Genomic DNA, 16,825 nt, shown 5'->3' on the forward strand with positions numbered 1-16,825 from the left:
CTGGGTTAGTGGAGTCTGTAACCTGAAGTGTATGTAACCTGAAGCGTATGTAACCCAAGGTACCACTGTACATACATAAAGTCAATTCAAACCCAAGACAGATACCAACTGGAATAAAGATTTTGGAAGGTTTGAACAAGGAAGGTATTTAGCAAACACCCCCCAAAAACACATACACAACAACAACCACAAAAAACAACAGAGAAGGTGCCTGTCTGATAATGCTACTTCTGTGTCAACATGTGTAGGATTGGACTGCAGTGCCTGGCATTACTGTTTTGATTCTGCCTTTCAGTGCTTGTTTTATTGATTATGGTTTAAATTGATTTGTCATATTGCTTTTAATCATATACTGCTTTTAGTGCACCTGTGCACAAAAGTGACCTATAGTTAATGTGATAACAAATAAAAGAAAGGTTAATATTAAGGTGGTTGATATCTGTCAGTAAAACCCAACAATATTTAAATGAGCAAATCTGTTTTCTGTACTTGCAGGAACAATTGAAGAGTTTTCTTTGTTTCAACAAGCTTTCCCCACTAAATGACAAAGTCTCCGCCAAAATGTTTCTTGTGGGCCCAGTCATAGTGGAGTTAGTGGCGGGGTGACAGCACATACAAAAGAGACAGGACAAGAGCTTTGGAATGAAATAAGGCCACAACTTTCATTGATAACAGATGTCAGGTGGATGGATGTAGGCATTGGGTGTGTCTGTTGGTTGATGGATAAATGGAGCTGACCAAGGTCAGCTCCATCATGAGGAGCTTCAAATGCCCGCAGCCACAGCAACTGTGCCATGGCTTGGAAGCATAGAATCTTAAGAGTTGGAATGGGACCAATGGTCATCTAGTCCAACCCCCTGCAATGTAGGAATCTCAGCTAAAGCATCCATGACTGATGGCCTTCCAACCTCTGCTTGAAAACCTCCAAATGAGGCTTGTGTGGATGGAACATAGAGGGTACACATAGAAAAAAAAACGCAACATTCCCCCAAGTGTGAAAGGTCAGTTGCAATTCTACTCGTGGCTTACAATTAAAACATTATTGATTAAGTAGTGCTAGACTAGGAACACCGTTCACTGTGAAAGAGGCACATCTAAGCGCCTTGAATTAAGTTACCTTCAAAGAAAGCAACCTGTAAAAGGAGTGTGTAAGTTGTGGGTGTGTGAACTTTGTCAACTACTGGATCATTGCTCAGACTCATCATCATCATCATTAAATTAGTATACCACCAGCCTTCACCCAAGTATCCCAGGGCGGTTCACAACATAAAAATGCAAAGTGAAAAGACAAAATATATAATAAAGCAAAAGCAAAACAAACCAGTACTCCCCCCCCCCCGAGACATTTAAAAGGACATAGAATGTTATCAGTCAAATGCTTGGTTGAAGAGAAACATTTTACATGGTGCTAAAACATACCGTACTGGCCTGAATATAAGCCTCACTTCCCCCCCGAATTCTGATCATGAAAAGTTAAAGTGCGGCTTATATTCTCGACCTTATGGTATGCAGCCAGGAGCGTGGGGCAAACAGCACCAGCAGCATGGCAAAGTGGCGCCCGCCCCATGCGTAGTCCCCTGTCCTCTCCCCTAAGGCTGGGAAGGGAGAGAGCGAGGAAGGGGAAAGGCTGCTGGCAACGCAGCGAGGCTCCCCACCCAATATGCAGCCAGGAGCAGCAAGGAATGGAGCGGCTTATATTTGGGTTTTTTTTCTTACCCCTCCCTCCAATTTTAAAGGTGTGGCTTATATTCGGGTACAGCTTATATTTGGGCCAATACGGTATGTAATGAAGGTGATAGGTGAGCCTCCTTGGAAGGGAATTCCACAAACAGGGAGCCACCACAGAAAAGGCCTGTTCTTGTATTGCCACACTCTAGACCTCTCATGGAGGGGGCACCCGAAGCGGGGTCTTAATTGATGATTGCAAGGTCCGGGTCAGTTCACATGGTGAGAAGGGGTCCTTGAGGTATTGCGCTCCTCAGGCGTTTAAGGCTTTATAGACCAAAACCAGCATTTTGAGTTCGGCCTAGAAACTAATTGGCAGCCAAGTGCAGTTGGGCTAGGATCGGTGTAAGTCTGTTTGAAAGGGAGTTTGAATATTAGATGCAGTCATAATGTACCATTTCAGGAATGTTTGCGAGTCCTCCTGCTTTAGCGTCAGTTATTTTGTATCGTTTCACAGTATATTGTTTTCCTGTTTTCCTGGGCACTGCTGTGATTGCCCTATGTAGGAAGAGCAGGATAGAGGTTATTTCATATAGACAGAGGAAACAAATTTGCAGATTGTGAGGCTAGCTGCCCTGAAGGTTGTGACTGCAATAGTAGGGTGTAAGTATAAATTCAATAAATAATCCATCTCTGGCTGGGAATGGTGAGAGCAGTATGTGAGCCCCAATTCAAGTAAGTGCCACAGAAGCCACAAGAGGCGCTGGGGCATCTTCTGTACAGGTGGGTGTCATTTGCAGTTCAGGATGGTCTGGCCTGGAAATAGGAGAGGCTGCAAAATCTCTGCTGGCAAAATCTCACTGGTTGACTTGGGTTGGACAGACCTGGCTGTCATTTGCTGCTGAAGACTGGGGCGAAGAAACCCTGGAATCTCAGGCTGTGAATAAACTCAGAACAAATGTACTACATACCTCTCTCTCTCTCTCTCTCTGTGTGTGTGTGTGTGTGTGTGTGTGCGTGTGCGTGTGTGTGAGAGAGAGAGCGAACACATGGGTACTTGTGTTTTGGATGGAAATAAGCAGAAACAGTGTCCTAGCATGTGAATACTCTTGACATGATTCCATCAATGGTGTCTCCAAAAAAAATTACACATCATTTGGGAAGACAGGTGAACTAGTGCCAGTGTACTGGAAGAAGCAAAGATCACCAGTGTCAAAGCAAAGATTCTTTAACATCAACTTCGTTGGACTGGTCTTGTTGTTCGGATGCCTCATTATCGTCTTCCAAAGCAACTACTCAATTCTGAACCTGAACTTAACAATGGAAAGTGTAATGCTGGTGGTCAACAAAAGAGGTTCAAAGACTCTCTCAAGGCAAATCTTTTAAAATGTAGTATAAACACCAACAATTGGGAAACACTTGCCTGTGAGCACTCCAATTGGAGAACAGCCTTTACCAAAGATGTCATGGGCTTTGAAGACACCCGAATTCAGGGTGCAAGGGAGAAACGTGCTAAGAGGAAGGCACGCTTGGCAAGCCCTCACCATGATCAACTCCTGCCTAGAAACCTACGTCCCCACTGTGGAAAGACGTGTGGATCCAGAACTGGCCTCAACAGTCACTTACGGACTTACTGTTAAAACTGTGTTTATGGAAGACAATCTTACTCGGCTACAAGTGATCGCCAAAGAAGACTCTTGACATGGTCCACAGGCCAACTTAAAGTGTTTAATGTCTAAAGAACAGCCCCAGGTACACCAAAGGAGAGTAGCTCAGTAGTAGAGCATCTGCTTTGCATGCAAAAGGTCTGAAACCCTGGAGAGCCATTGCCTATCATTGCAGACAACACTTAGCTTCAGGGACAAATGGTCTGACTCAGCTTTCCACATGCCATGTTCCTATCCCACTATAAAAAAACAGAAAGGCATATATTTGTCAATTACCTTTTTCAGCATGAGAGATAATGTAAACTATATGTTCTACCCACTATTTGAATTACACTTGCAGAACACTGTGCTGGATGAGAACATTTGCTTTCCATTTGCCGCCTAAAAATGATGCAAGATGGCATGCAGTCATTTCACAATCCTGACATCCAATATCATGGTGTAGTTTCAAATTCTCACACCCACAGCATTTTCCTTGCAAATAACATAGGGCATCTAATTCTCCATTTGTGTTAGGGAGATCACAGATACCATGGCACTTTGAAAAGTGCTGACAAACTAAACTTGGGTGTTTTACAAGGCAAGTTCCAAAGCAATTCTCCAGGTTCTTGCAATCCCTTTACTGACATCTAGTGGCATTTATACAAAATGCACTTTCAGGAATGTATGCAAGCCTAGAAAAACCCTTTTTTTACTTTTTACACTAACTTTCAGCTAATGTTTAATAATGCAAGTATTGATGGAGCAAAGTCAGTTGGAGTTTGGGATCTGTTTCAAGGAAGTATTCATTAATAAAATCTTCAGCCACACTTTTTGTTTTAATGCAATCTTTCTGTTCAGTAATGCTATGACCGAAGCTAAAATCCATCAAGGAAGAACTTTGCAGGAAGTAATAGGATGAATCTGAGACACTCTGAAAGAAAATTTGTTTCTCAAGGGTTCTTACGTTACGGTTCATGGGAGATATCCTATTGGTGTGCATCCACTTACTTCTATTCCTCTTTTCCCTGTGTCTCCTAATCCACTCTGGAAAATTGGGAGAGCAGATTTGGAGTCTGGGTGGGGAGACTGGAGGGCGGGCTCCAGAGTAGAATCAGAATAAAAAGAAATGGTCTCACTCCCTCTTCTGCTTCCATCACTGGAGGAATACCAACTGGATAAAACACTGTGAAATGATTTCTACTGCTCTGAGTTTCCAAACCAGGCAATTTTTTTAAAAAGCAGCAATTGAGCTGATAATATATCTTCTGGAATCAGAAGCAATACATGTGAGCCTCACAAATAGTTTCCAGTAAGTGTCAGATAACAAGTTAAAAAAACAGAAACCAGGATGCAGCTTCACATCATATTTTTATTCTTTACGACTCTGATTACCAGGTGCCGGGGATGGGGTGGGACAACAGAGCCTTGCTTGAGAGTTTCTGTGATGTAACTGGCTGCTGCTGGAAACAGAGGGTGAATGCTGGACTAGATTAAGGGCATTTGGTTTGATCCTGCAGGTCAGTTATTTCATGCTTACCTGTTCCCTGCAGCCAGTTCAACAGCTCTGTTGTAGGTTTCCTAGTAGCATCTGGCTGGCCATTGACTGAGGCAGGATGTTGGGCTAGTCAGGGATGGGTAACCTGTGGCCCTCCAGATGTTGTGGGACTCCAACTCCCATCAGCACCAGCCAGGGTGTCCAGTGGTCAGGAAGTCCAACAAACTGTGGAGGGCTACACGTTCTCCATCTCATGATTACACAAACCCCTTTAGGTCCATCGGGGATTTTTTTATGTTCTTAACTCTTAAATTACATTCTGTGGTTGTTCTTGAAGTTTTCCAAAATGCCCAACATTCTACCACACTTTTTGCTAAATTTTGGGTGTGCAAAAACCAATTTGCCACCGGCTAGCTGCCTGGGTGGCTCCAGCAAAGCTTTCTGTATGTGTAACTGAGGTCAAGGACGCGTCAAGGCAAACATGGAAGCCAGACCTGAAACGAAAATGTCTCACAGCCCAAGAGGAAGTGAATCCTCTTGGAACAAGGGCCATAGAATATTGAAAACTAATGCAGAATAACCCTGTGGATGTTTTTGCACATTTACATAATAAGAGCTAAATCAATTAGTACTTGATTAGTAATTATTTATATTGAAAGACAAGTGCATTGTTTGTTCATTCAAGTTCACATCCGACAGCCGTTGGTGCAAATTTGTCAGAGGCTTGCAACCCATTAACTCAGAACACACCAACGAGAACATTTTAAACATTTTACTAAATCAATTCACACAAATCCCAAATTGCAATTATAATTAAGGGCAACAGGGTTCTTTTCTCCTCAGATCCATCATCGGGACAAGACGTAAACACAAATAAGATGTGTAGCATCTTTTCTTCTTCTTTTAAAAAAACGAGAAAGGAACGCCACTTGATAAAAGCACCACAACACAGTTACAAAATAGGGTCTGCCGGTTTCTTTCACGATTAACGGACTATGTACTGCTAACAACTTCTGCATCAATCTGTACTTCATTAAAATAAAACTATAAAATCTCCTAGATTACACTAAATTCAGACAATGCCTGGAATACAGTGCATCAACAGCAGTAATGCCAACTATCAGTGCCAACATAAAAACATTTTAGAAAGTCAAAAAAGCCCTACCTCTATTCCCCTAGATGAGCAAAATTTAAAATAAGGGCCGCTCTGTCTCACAATGAGGAATAAAGAATTGGAGGGGGAGGGGCAAGGAGGAAGGGACTCTTTGCTTTCACGACTTAGTTGGCATCTAACTTGGCCATTTCTTGCACATAAATCCCTATACTCTCACTGTCAAAGAGCACAAAATAGACGGTCTTGATTGAAGAAGACATTGTTGACACAAAATAGCTGGAAATGGCTTTCAGGATCAGCTGGGCAGCAGTCTGTTTTGGGAAACCATTCCTATTAGGAGAAAACAGGGAGAAAGAAAAAGATAACGTTGGCTCAGTAAGCTTGCTGTTTGCAACACCATACTTTCCAAAGAACACTTATTTGCCATATATATTACCAAATTGTAACCAGGCTTCTATAGCAGGATGCCTAGATTGCAAAAAGTCCCAGGGGAAAGCCTGATGGCTAAAAGACATGGGTCTAATGCCAAGATTCACTTAGTGCCAAACTAGATTAGCTGGGATTCATACAATTAGCCAAGACAAAACATGGGAATTTTGAAGTGCAAGATGCCCCAACAGGGATCAGATCCCTAGTGTGGCAGATTGGTTTGTTTTTTAAATCATTGACATCTCTGGATTCCTCACCACTGGCATGCTTAATATTTACATTGGTGTATTGATCAGGACCACAGTGGGAAGAGGGAAAGCAAAGGGTTAAAGCCCACAGCGTGGTGCCAGGGTCCTATCATTTGCTTCTAATAAGCCACTCATGCAATTGCAAACTGCACAAATGGCACTGCATCTAGTGTGCCCCACAGAAACTTGCAGAAGTGTGTGTGTGTGTGTGTGTGTGTGTGTGTATCTCTATATATCTATATCTATATATCTGTATCTATATATAGATATAGTTTACGCAGATGCGATATATAGTTAATTTTAACTCAAGCTTTGTTAGATTAGGGACTAGGGCGGCGCTGTGGGTAAAAGCCTCAGCGCCTAGGGCTTGCCGATCGAAAGGTCGGCGGTTCGAATCCCCGCGGCGGGGTGTGCTCCCGTCATTCGGTCCCAGTGCCTGCCAACCTAGCAGTTCGAAAGCACCCTTAAAAGTGCAAGTAGATAAATAGGGACCGCTTACTGGCGGGAAGGTAAACAGCGTTTCTGTGTGCTGCGCTGGCTCGCCAGATGCAGCTTTGTCACGCTGGCCACGTGACCCGGAAGTGTCTCCGGACAGTGCTGGCCCCCGGCCTCTTAAGCGAGATGGGCGCACAACCCCAGAGTCTGTCAAGACTGGCCCGTACGGGCAGGGGTACCTTTACCTTTACCTTTACTTGTTAGATTACCTCTGAAACATTTCAACCTGTATTTGCAGATTCTAGGAGAAAAATGAATTCTTGGTCGTCCTAATAGGGGTATCTCAATAAGGCAGGCTCATGTTACAGTTTTACAGAGCTGCTTCTCATTCGTACAGAGATGTGTGTATGTGGTTATGGGCAAACAGCCATAGCTGTGTCAATGTATGATTGGGATAGGGTATTGCAGGGTTTTGGGGTGGTGGTTTGGGGGAGACAGACACTAAAATGGAAACCAGATATTATTTAATGCTGACATTTTGCACTAAAAGAAGGTCTGATGTTGAAATCTGAACTACCCATAGTAATTATTTTTTTAGTTCTGGTATACAGTACTTTACAACTCTTTTTTCCAGAGATCTCTTACACATTTGGTCTAGATAAGTTAGCTCTAGTCTATTACAGCATCTGGCAGACTGACTGCTATAAATGGTCTAATCCTCCCACTACCCTGTTGAAAAGGGAATATCGATCTATCTCATGCCCATGTAAACCCATTTTTCAGTCATAAACATGAATGGGGCTGTTTATGAAGGTTTAATGAGGAGTGTCTGCTTGACAGATGCCTGTCCCAGAACCCGTGCTGGCTCAGAGAGAAAATGCTAGCCTTAGAAACTGTTCCTGTTTAAAAATAGGTTTGTTCCTTCCTAAAACTTGTAAACTGAAATAGCAAGATGGGCATCCCATGCTTTGAAGGAACGCACTTGTCATTGAAAGTGACCTCTCTCATTTAAATATTAAACTTCTCTTCCATCACATACAATGTAGTTCTACTAAACATTGTCTCCTTTTCCTATTGTTTTAAAGTCGAGACCTTCTTGCCCCTCTGCACTTGATAGAATTTGGTCAAAACAGCTCTGTGAAGGAGCCAATGACAGGAAGGGCCGTAATTCAACGGGAGAGCATCTGCTTTCTATGTAGATCCCTGGTTCAAACCTTGGCATCTCTAGGTAGGGTTTGGCATGTCCCGACTGAAACCCTAAACAGCTGCATTGCTGAGCTAATGGGCTAATGGTCTGACTCAGTATAAGACAACAGCCTACGCTAAGATGAGCCAACCTTTGAAAAGTAGCCTATTCCCTTGGAAACACGCTAGTGTTGGCACCACTCATCAAGCAAACAGTACGCCATTTTTCAGATTGCAGTACCTCTTCAAATGTGTTTTGTGTAATATTTGCCATCTACTTTCAATATTGTGATTTTGGCTCCTGCCTAAAGTGAAAAAGCTCTTTCAGCCTGCACTTCCAAGACTGACCAGCCAGTCTTGAAAGTGGGCAGGAACAGAGAGATACAGAGTATTTGGAAAATGCTTTCACAGTTCTGGAATGGGTGAATGCAAAACTAGCTTTCTTCCACTGCTGCTTACTGGGAGGGAGACTGGAGGGAAGGGAAAGAAGTAAAAACCAGCTTTCCCCCAAGCTAGTTATTTTTGATTGCCACTTCTACTATCCCCAACCAGCACTAATAGTGGCCAGGGGTGACGAGAGAGGTATCCCAAAAGATCCAGAGGTCAGCATGTTGTGGAAAGTTGACATCTATTATTCACACCTTACTTTTTAACAAGGAACACACAGCAAAACATACCTGCCACCTGCCTGGAACTCTGGAAGAAGTCACCAGTAGCAGAGATGGTCCAACAAGTATTTTCCCTCATGGAATCTATCTGGACTCAGGATTCTCAAGCCACACGCCCTCCCCAGCCACACCCACATCTCTCACAGTCCCTGCTTTGCACCCATCTTAAATGTTTTTGCCTGGCTAGACTAAGAGGATGGCAGAACACAAAGGTGCATAAAGCCCAAAGCAAAACAAAACCACCCCAAATCTGATAGGGTTTTGTTTGATAGGCCGGCCTTACCTGCCACTTCCAATAGAAGGAAACGCAATTGACTTCAGCTTCTTCTCATCTGCCAGAGCCAAGCAGTTCTTCACTGTCTTCTCCAATAGCTCCTCGCATTTGTCTGCACCCCAACTGGGGCTATTGCAATGGATCACAAACTTAGCAGGCAACCCATGGCCTGCACTGACGACAGCTGGTTGGAAAAGGAAAGTAAGTATGGCTTACTTCAATCTTTTCAATGTTTTGAAAAATGCAAATGTGACTGAACTAGTGAAGTATGTATATAGTTACTACTTTAACCCTTAAATTCCAGTGGACTGAATGGAACTACGTGAATGGCAGTTCTCCATGGTCATCTCCCATCTGAGCACATTGGTTGTGAAACACATGACCTAATTACCTCCCCCAACTTTAAAATTGGGCACAACACAACATCCTCTGTAGGTTCAATTGCTGATAATCAGCCTCCCTCAATCTGGTGCCCTCCCAAGGTTTGGGCCTACAACTCCCATCAGCCCCATCCAATGTTGGATGGGACCAGTGAGAGTTACTGTCCAAAACACCAGTTTGGAAAAAGCTGTTCTAGACAATGTCTAAGTGCCCATGTGTTTCTAATATCTTTAAACCCTGATTCCCACATGTGAGCATAAAATCCTGAATAAATGCACATACTATGGATAGGTTAAAACTATGTACACAGGTATAGGTAAAGGTAAAGGGTCCCCTGACCATTAGGTCCTGTTGTGACTGACTCTGGGGTTGCGGTGCTCATCTTGCTCTATAGGCCGAGGGAGCCAGCATTTGTCCGCAGACAGCTTCCGGGTCATGTGGCCAGCATGACTAAGCTGCTTCTGGCAAACCAGAGCAGTGCACGGAAACGCCATTTACCTTCCCGCCGGAGCGGTACCTATTTATCTACTTGTACTTAGACGTGCTTTCGAACTGCTAGGTTGGCAGGAGCAGAGACTGAGCAACGGGAGCTCGCCGCGTCATGGGGATTCGAACCGCCGACCTTCTGATCAGCAAGTCCTAGGCTCTGTGGTTTAACCCAACTCTTCCATAATTAATTTCTGCAAAGGCCAACTGGGAGTCTATGATACACACATAGAGAGAGACATTTCACTCACATTCCCCCCACCCCAATCTCTCAGGGATTTAAACTGCACCTCCAGCTGTGTCCAATGGCCCGTTCTTTTTGCGAAGTTCGACCACGGCCTCCAGGAATTCTTTTCCGCCTTTCTTCTCCAAAGTGCTCCCTGCACAAGGATAGAGTTGTGACTGTTCCGCACCCGAGAGAGAGCATTCATCACTTCAGGCAATTACATGGCATCATTTCTCCGAGCAAAAAGATTTTGGGGACTGCAAAGTAAGATCTAAACCTTTGGGGACGAGTCCAGAATAACTATTCTCTCCCTCACTTTCTCTCTGTTTTTTTTTTTTTTTTTTTTTTAAGATCACCCTCCCACACATTTTCATCCTGTCTGAAAGTATTTTCTGATGCAATTCTCAATGTCGGCCAGCAGGGCGGTGACATCCCTAGCGCCTTCGTCTGCACCAGGCAACAGACAACGTTCCAGAGAACATGCTCATTCAGTGCCACTCGATCGATGCACCAACTTTTTCCCTTAGAGGGCGAGATCCCCTTTCTGTCACAGATTGCTTTAAAGACAAGTTTGCCATAAGAAGAACTTGAAACTCACCTCATCTTCATCCCTGACCCCAACAGATGGCCCCCGGGAGTGAAACAGTCTTGTGAGTGCAGCGGGCTGCTTTACTTGACAACTGCCCAGCTTGTTGAACCACCTTTAACCAAGAGGAAGAGCCTCAGTAATAAGGAGATTCTCTAGGGAACATATCCCTCTGCTGAATTGCTTAACTGCAGCTAAAGAAGCTTGACAAAAGCTGCTCTTGTGCAGGAAGGGAGCTGCACAATTTCAATTACAGCCTGAGGTTTGCACAAAGGCAGTCCACCACTAAATGGTTTAGATCTTATTTTGCAGCTTTTACTTTAACACAGAAGAAATATAAAGTAGCTCAAAAAAAGGTTTTTTTTCCTAATTATAAGCACCCAAACCACAGTGCATTTTGCTTAAAGGTCGTACAAGTAGCAAGGCAAGGAAACAATGACACTGGGTTCTGGATTGAGAAAGATGCTTGGCAAATTGATTCCTGCAGCCTAATTGTAAACATATTTACTTGGGAAGTAAGATGCTTCTTTCAGTGGAACTTTCATGTGCTCAGGGTCACAGGCTGTGGTATGAAGGCTGCAACCCTACACACACTTACTACTGAACTCTGCAAGGCTTACACCCAAGTAAACATGCTTAGGATTGGGCTGTTAGTATTAAAAGCCACAATGCTGCCATACTTTGTGAAATGAATTAACTTTAGTCATACAGACAAGGGGACTGCAGTTTCTGATGGAAGTGCACATATTGTATGCTCAGTGAAATATGTTCGGATTTGGGATTGTGCCTCAAAAGAAGAGTTCTGCATACGCTACTGAAGATGTGTTATGTTTTGCTTGACAACACAGACTAATCTTAGCAGACTTCTAACAAGGTATTAATTCATTTTATTCTACTTTGTAAAGAATATGGAACGAGTTTCAGCTCAGAGGTTTATGGTATTCTCTTAAGAGACAATTAAAGGTAAAGGGACCCCTGACCATTAGGTCCAGTAGTGGATGACTCTGGGGTTGTGGCGCTCATCTCGCTTTATTGGCCGAGGGAGCCGGCGTACAGCTTCCGGGTCATGTGGCCAGCATAACTAAGCCGCTTGTGGTGAACCAGAGCAGCGCAGGGAAATGCCGTTTACCTTCCCGCCGGAGCGGTACCTATTTACCTACTTGCACTCTGACGTGCTTTCGAACTGCTAGGTTGGCAGGAGCTGGGACCGAGCAACGGGAGCTCACCCCGTCGCGGGGATTCGAACCGCCGACCTTCTGATCGGCAAGTCCTAGGCTCTTTGGTTTAACCCACAGCGCCACCCGTGTCCCTTAATGTATTCATTGTTGTAATCATGAATGGTCCAAAGAACATTCTGAGGGCATTTTTAAACTTCAGGTGACCTCAGCTTGGTTAGTGCCTGGACAGCAGCAGCAGAACTAAATTCTTTGGAGGAAGGAAAGGGTGAAAGTCCAAGTAATTCTTTTAAATATGTTCACATGGCCAAGATGCAGACAACTTCTGCAGCTACTGAAGACGACACCTGTAGCTCACAACAAGCAAAGGGTGCCAGGTTCAATCCCTGGCAGCTCCAAGTAGGGCTGGGAAACATTTGTGTCTGAAACCCTGGACTCCACTGCCAGTCAGGGTAGATTATACTGAGCTTGATGGACCAATGGTTTAACATAGTATAAAGCAACCTCCTAGCACAAACTTAATGGAAATGTTTCTAGGAATGGTAACCAACAGAGAATTTGTCTAATATACAATTCCAAGGCAAGCAGAAGGGATGAACAACATCCCTTTAGCAAGCATTTTGGGATATATTCCTGTAAAAATACTAAATTGGCCAGAAATGACTGCCCAGTAGACATTGATTCTGTGCAGCTCTTCCCCAAGTGCAAAGTGATTACTAGGAATATATATGTTCACTTCACCTTGAATTACCCTCAAATGGGCAGCTAGACAATTCTAGTAAAGTACGACCTTATTTTGAATGGTTTTGCCTTATAAGAAGGCTCTAATCTAAGTTTCATTAAATTTTGTCAAGTTTGGGTTTGATTATTGAATATTGCATTTATTGAGCTCCATCTATGGGTTGTTTAAACACTGATTAATAGCATTCAGGAGAACAGATATTTGTTCTTCCATTAAATTGCTTATACCTTTGGCTGTGTGCATACGTATATCAATTATATGTATTAGCATTAGAGATGTAAAAGTCAAATGGCACTGCCACAGTGGTTAAAAGCAGTGCTTTTTCAGGGGATACACAGTACTGGAATCTCTTTGGGGGGGCTTAAAAAGTGTGGCACTTACTGGGACAACGTCAAGGTGAGTACGAGCGCCTGTTTTTCTAAGGGGGGAAAGCACTGGTTGAAAGTATTATAATAAATAATTGGAAATTGGCTGCCTTTTAATGATTTATTCAGATCTGATAACCCTGATAAACATTTTTGTTTATGGTGTTACTTAAAAATGGACAAGGAACATTTAAACTGGAGAGGCATGCCCTACCTGTACTGTACTACTGCTGGTTAGTTGCACTTAAGAAATGGGAATAGTGTATTAACTCTTTATGCTACATTAGCTTCGCACCTTGCAGCTAAATGGTTCCTTGCTCATCACAGGCATAAATATATGTGTTACTTCCACAGAATAAAGTCATTATTTCATGCTGACAAAGCAGGCATTGGCAAAATGGTGACTACAGGCTATGCAGAAATTCAAGTCTGCAAAATTGTTGCGATATTCCCCCAAAATATAATGTGGTTAGAAGGCCTTTATGGATAAAAGTTAATCATTTGAAGCTAAGCATGTGTGCACTTCTGTTCTTCCTTCCAGCAGTCAAAGGGAATTAGAAGATTGTGTGCTACTGAATGAAACAACCCAGGTTCCCCACCCACAACTAGAGACTTGACATGAAGGCATATCTTCATTATAGGTTGTCATATTTCAAAAACCAAAATTCCTGACACCCGCAAAGTTGAGTTTTTTGTTTTTGTTTTTTTAGGAAACCACCAAAAATTGTCGAACTTTTTCTCTTTTTTTAAGAAGGCCACCTAACCCCAAAATAGCGATTTTCAGTTTTTTGGGCTGCTTCTGCTGCTTTTTCCATCACGTTTCCATACACCTGGGTTTTCCAAATTCCCCTTGACGACATTTTTACACCTGAAAACCAGGACATGTCAGGAATTTTCCTGATGTACGGCAAGCTAGGTTAACACAAACTTGCAGTTCTTAGAAAAGAAGGGCTTGGCTAGACTAACTTAGTCTCATTTGGATCCCAATGAAATAATAACTAACTATTCGCATTGATTTCAGTGGGAATAGGCGTTACTAACTTAGCCGAGCTACAACCTATTATTTAGGATGCATTTTTGCCTATGCTGTTCCATGTGCAATTTTGTGTAAGCCAGTTAGGATCACATGTCACATGGCCTTTGGAGCGTGTGGGAAGAGAACTATCAGAACTAGGCCTCGGCAGGCTAATGAAAAATTGCAGGGTTTCTAAAGCTGCAAGCTTGCCAGTTAAGTGAGGATGGCTTCCTAAAAAATTGTGTAAAGGTGTACTTTTTGTACCTTCTGAAAAATCAGGCATCTACCTAATGAGACAAGAAACAGAAATCTTTTGAGTATTTTGTGGACCCCCTCTACATACAGTGGTGCCTCGCAAGACGAAATTAATTCGTTCCGCAAGTCTCTTCGTCTTGCGGTTTTTTCGTCTTGCGATGCACGGTTTCCCATAGGAATGCATTGAAAATCAATTAATGCGTTCCTAGGGAAACCGCCTTCAGACCAGGTCCGGGGACAGTCTGTCCCCGGACCTCTTCTGAAGGCTGGGGGGGGGGGGGACAAGGGCTTTTCTTCCCACCCCCAGCATTTTAAAAAACCCTGGGACAGCGGAGGACTTCTCCGCTGTCCGGGCGATCTTAAAATGCTGGCGGGCGGCATTTTAAAATCGCCCCGACAGCGGAGGACTTCTCCGCTGTCCGGGGCGATTTAAAAGCCCCTGGGAAGGCAGGCAGGGGGGACAAAGACTTTCGCCCCCTGCCCGCCTTCAGAAGGTGTTCCCGCCCCCCGCCCCGCTTCGGAACAGCGTTCCGAAGTGGGGCGGCTGGGGCAGGTCTTCCCGCCCCCCTCCCCGCTTCGGAACAGCGTTCCGAAGTGGGGCGGCTGGGGCAGGTCTTCCCGCCCCCCCTCCCCGCTTCGGAACAGCGTTCCGAAGTGGGGCGGCTGGGACAGGTGTCCCCGCCCCCCCTCCCCGCTTCGGAACAGCGTTCCGAAGTGGGGCGGCTGGGGCAGGTGATCCCGCCCCCCCTCCCCGCTTCGGAACAGCGTTCCGAAGTGGGGCGGCTGGGGCAGGTGTCCCCGCCCCCCCTCCCCGCTTCGGAACAGCGTTCCGAAGTGGGGCGGCTGGGGCAGGTGATCCCGCCCCCCTCCCCGCTTCGGAACAGCGTTCCGAAGTGGGGCGGTTGGGGCAGGTGATCCCGCCCCCCCTCCCCGCTTCGGAACAGCGTTCCGAAGTGGGGCGGCTGGGGCAGGTGATCCCGCCCCCCTTCCCCGCTTCGGAACAGCGTTCCGAAGTGGGGCGGCTGGGGCAGGTCTTCCCGCCCCCCCTGCCCGCTTCGGAACAGCGTTCCGAAGTGGGGCGGCTGGGGCAGGTGTCCCCGCCCCCCCTCCCCGCTTCGGAACAGCGTTCCGAAGTGGGGCGGCTGGGGCAGGTCTTCCCGCCCCCCCTCCCCGCTTCGGAACAGCGTTCCGAAGTGGGGCGGCTGGGGCAGGTCTTCCCGCCCCCCCTCCCCGCTTCGGAACAGCGTTCCGAAGTGGGGCGGCTGGGGCAGGTCTTCCCGCCCCCCCTCCCCGCTTCGGAACAGCGTTCCGAAGTGGGGCAGCTGGGGCAGGTGATCCCGCCCCCCCCTTCGGAACAGCGTTTTAAAATGCTGGGGGTCGGGAGCGAAGCGCTGCCGACCCCAGCATTTTAAAATCTCCCCGTGTCCCGGGAAGGTTTTAAAATGCTGGGGGTCGGGAGCGAAGCGTTCGCTGCCGACCCCAGCATTTTAAAATCTCCAAGGGACAGCAGAGAAGTCTCTGTCCCGAGGAGATTTTAAAATGCCGGGGGTCGGGAGGGAAGCGCTGCCGACCCCAGCATTTTAAAATCTCCAAGGGACAGCAGAGAAGTCTCTGTCCCGAGGAGATTTTAAAATGCTGGGGGTCGGGAGGGAAGCGCTGCCGACCCCAGCATTTTAAAATCTCCCCGTGTCCCGGGGAGATTTTAAAATGCTGGGGGTCGGGAGGGAAGCGCTGCCGACCCCAGCATTTTAAAATCTCCCCGTGTCCCGGGGAGATTTTAAAATGCTGGGGGTCGGGAGCGCTTCCCTCCCGACCCCCAGCATTTTAAAATCTCCTCGGGACAGAGACTTCTCTGCTGTCCCTTGGAGATTTTAAAATGCTGGGGGTCGGCAGCGAACGCTTCGCTCCCGCCCGCCAGCATTTTAAGATCGCCCGGGGCAGGCGGGGGGAAGGCAGGCGGGGGGGAGCAAAGACTTTTGCCCCCCGCCGGCCTTCAGAAGAGGTCCTCTTCTGAAGGCCGGCTGTGGGCGAAAGTCTTTGCTCCCGACCGCCAGCATTTCCCTATGGGCTTTCGTCTTGCGATGCAAGCCCATAGGGAAATTCGTCTTGCGAAGCGCCTCCAAAAGAGAAAACCCTTTCGTCTTGCGGGTTTTCCGTCTTGCGAGGCATTCGTCTTGCGGGGTACCACTGTACCTGTTTTAAAAAGCATGTGGGAAATGTATTGAGCTAAATGGGCCTTCAAGAATGCTTTAAATTGACTACACCAGTGGAACTGTACACCCCCCCCCAATAATTATGGGTAGTTGAGATGAATGTGTCTTAAAGATCTCCAATTCTGTTATTAAAAAGGTAAAGGGACCCCTGACCATTAGGTCCAGTCGTGGCCGACTCTGGGGTTGCGGCGCTCATCTCGCTTTATTGGCCGAGTGAGC

General features: G+C 45.7%; 1 protein-coding gene across 2 annotated transcripts in view; it reads right to left on the reverse strand.

Moving 5' to 3' along the window:
• Positions 1-5,566: 5,566 nt before the first annotated feature.
• Positions 5,567-16,825, reverse strand: part of MACROH2A1 (macroH2A.1 histone) — a 49,033-nt gene continuing 37,774 nt past the window's right edge. For both annotated transcript variants that reach the window (XM_028718086.2, XM_028718085.2), the window contains exons 7-9: positions 10,320-10,409; positions 9,172-9,346; positions 5,567-6,253 (exon numbers count right to left, since the gene is read on the reverse strand). In XM_028718086.2, coding sequence (XP_028573919.1) covers positions 6,088-6,253; positions 9,172-9,346; positions 10,320-10,409 — 431 coding nt within the window. In that variant the 3' untranslated portion in view covers positions 5,567-6,087. The remainder of the gene's footprint in view (positions 6,254-9,171; positions 9,347-10,319; positions 10,410-16,825) is intronic.

The sequence above is a fragment of the Podarcis muralis genome, chromosome 2, assembly GCF_964188315.1.
Source record: "Podarcis muralis chromosome 2, rPodMur119.hap1.1, whole genome shotgun sequence".
NCBI classification, from domain to species: Eukaryota; Metazoa; Chordata; class Lepidosauria; order Squamata; family Lacertidae; genus Podarcis; species Podarcis muralis.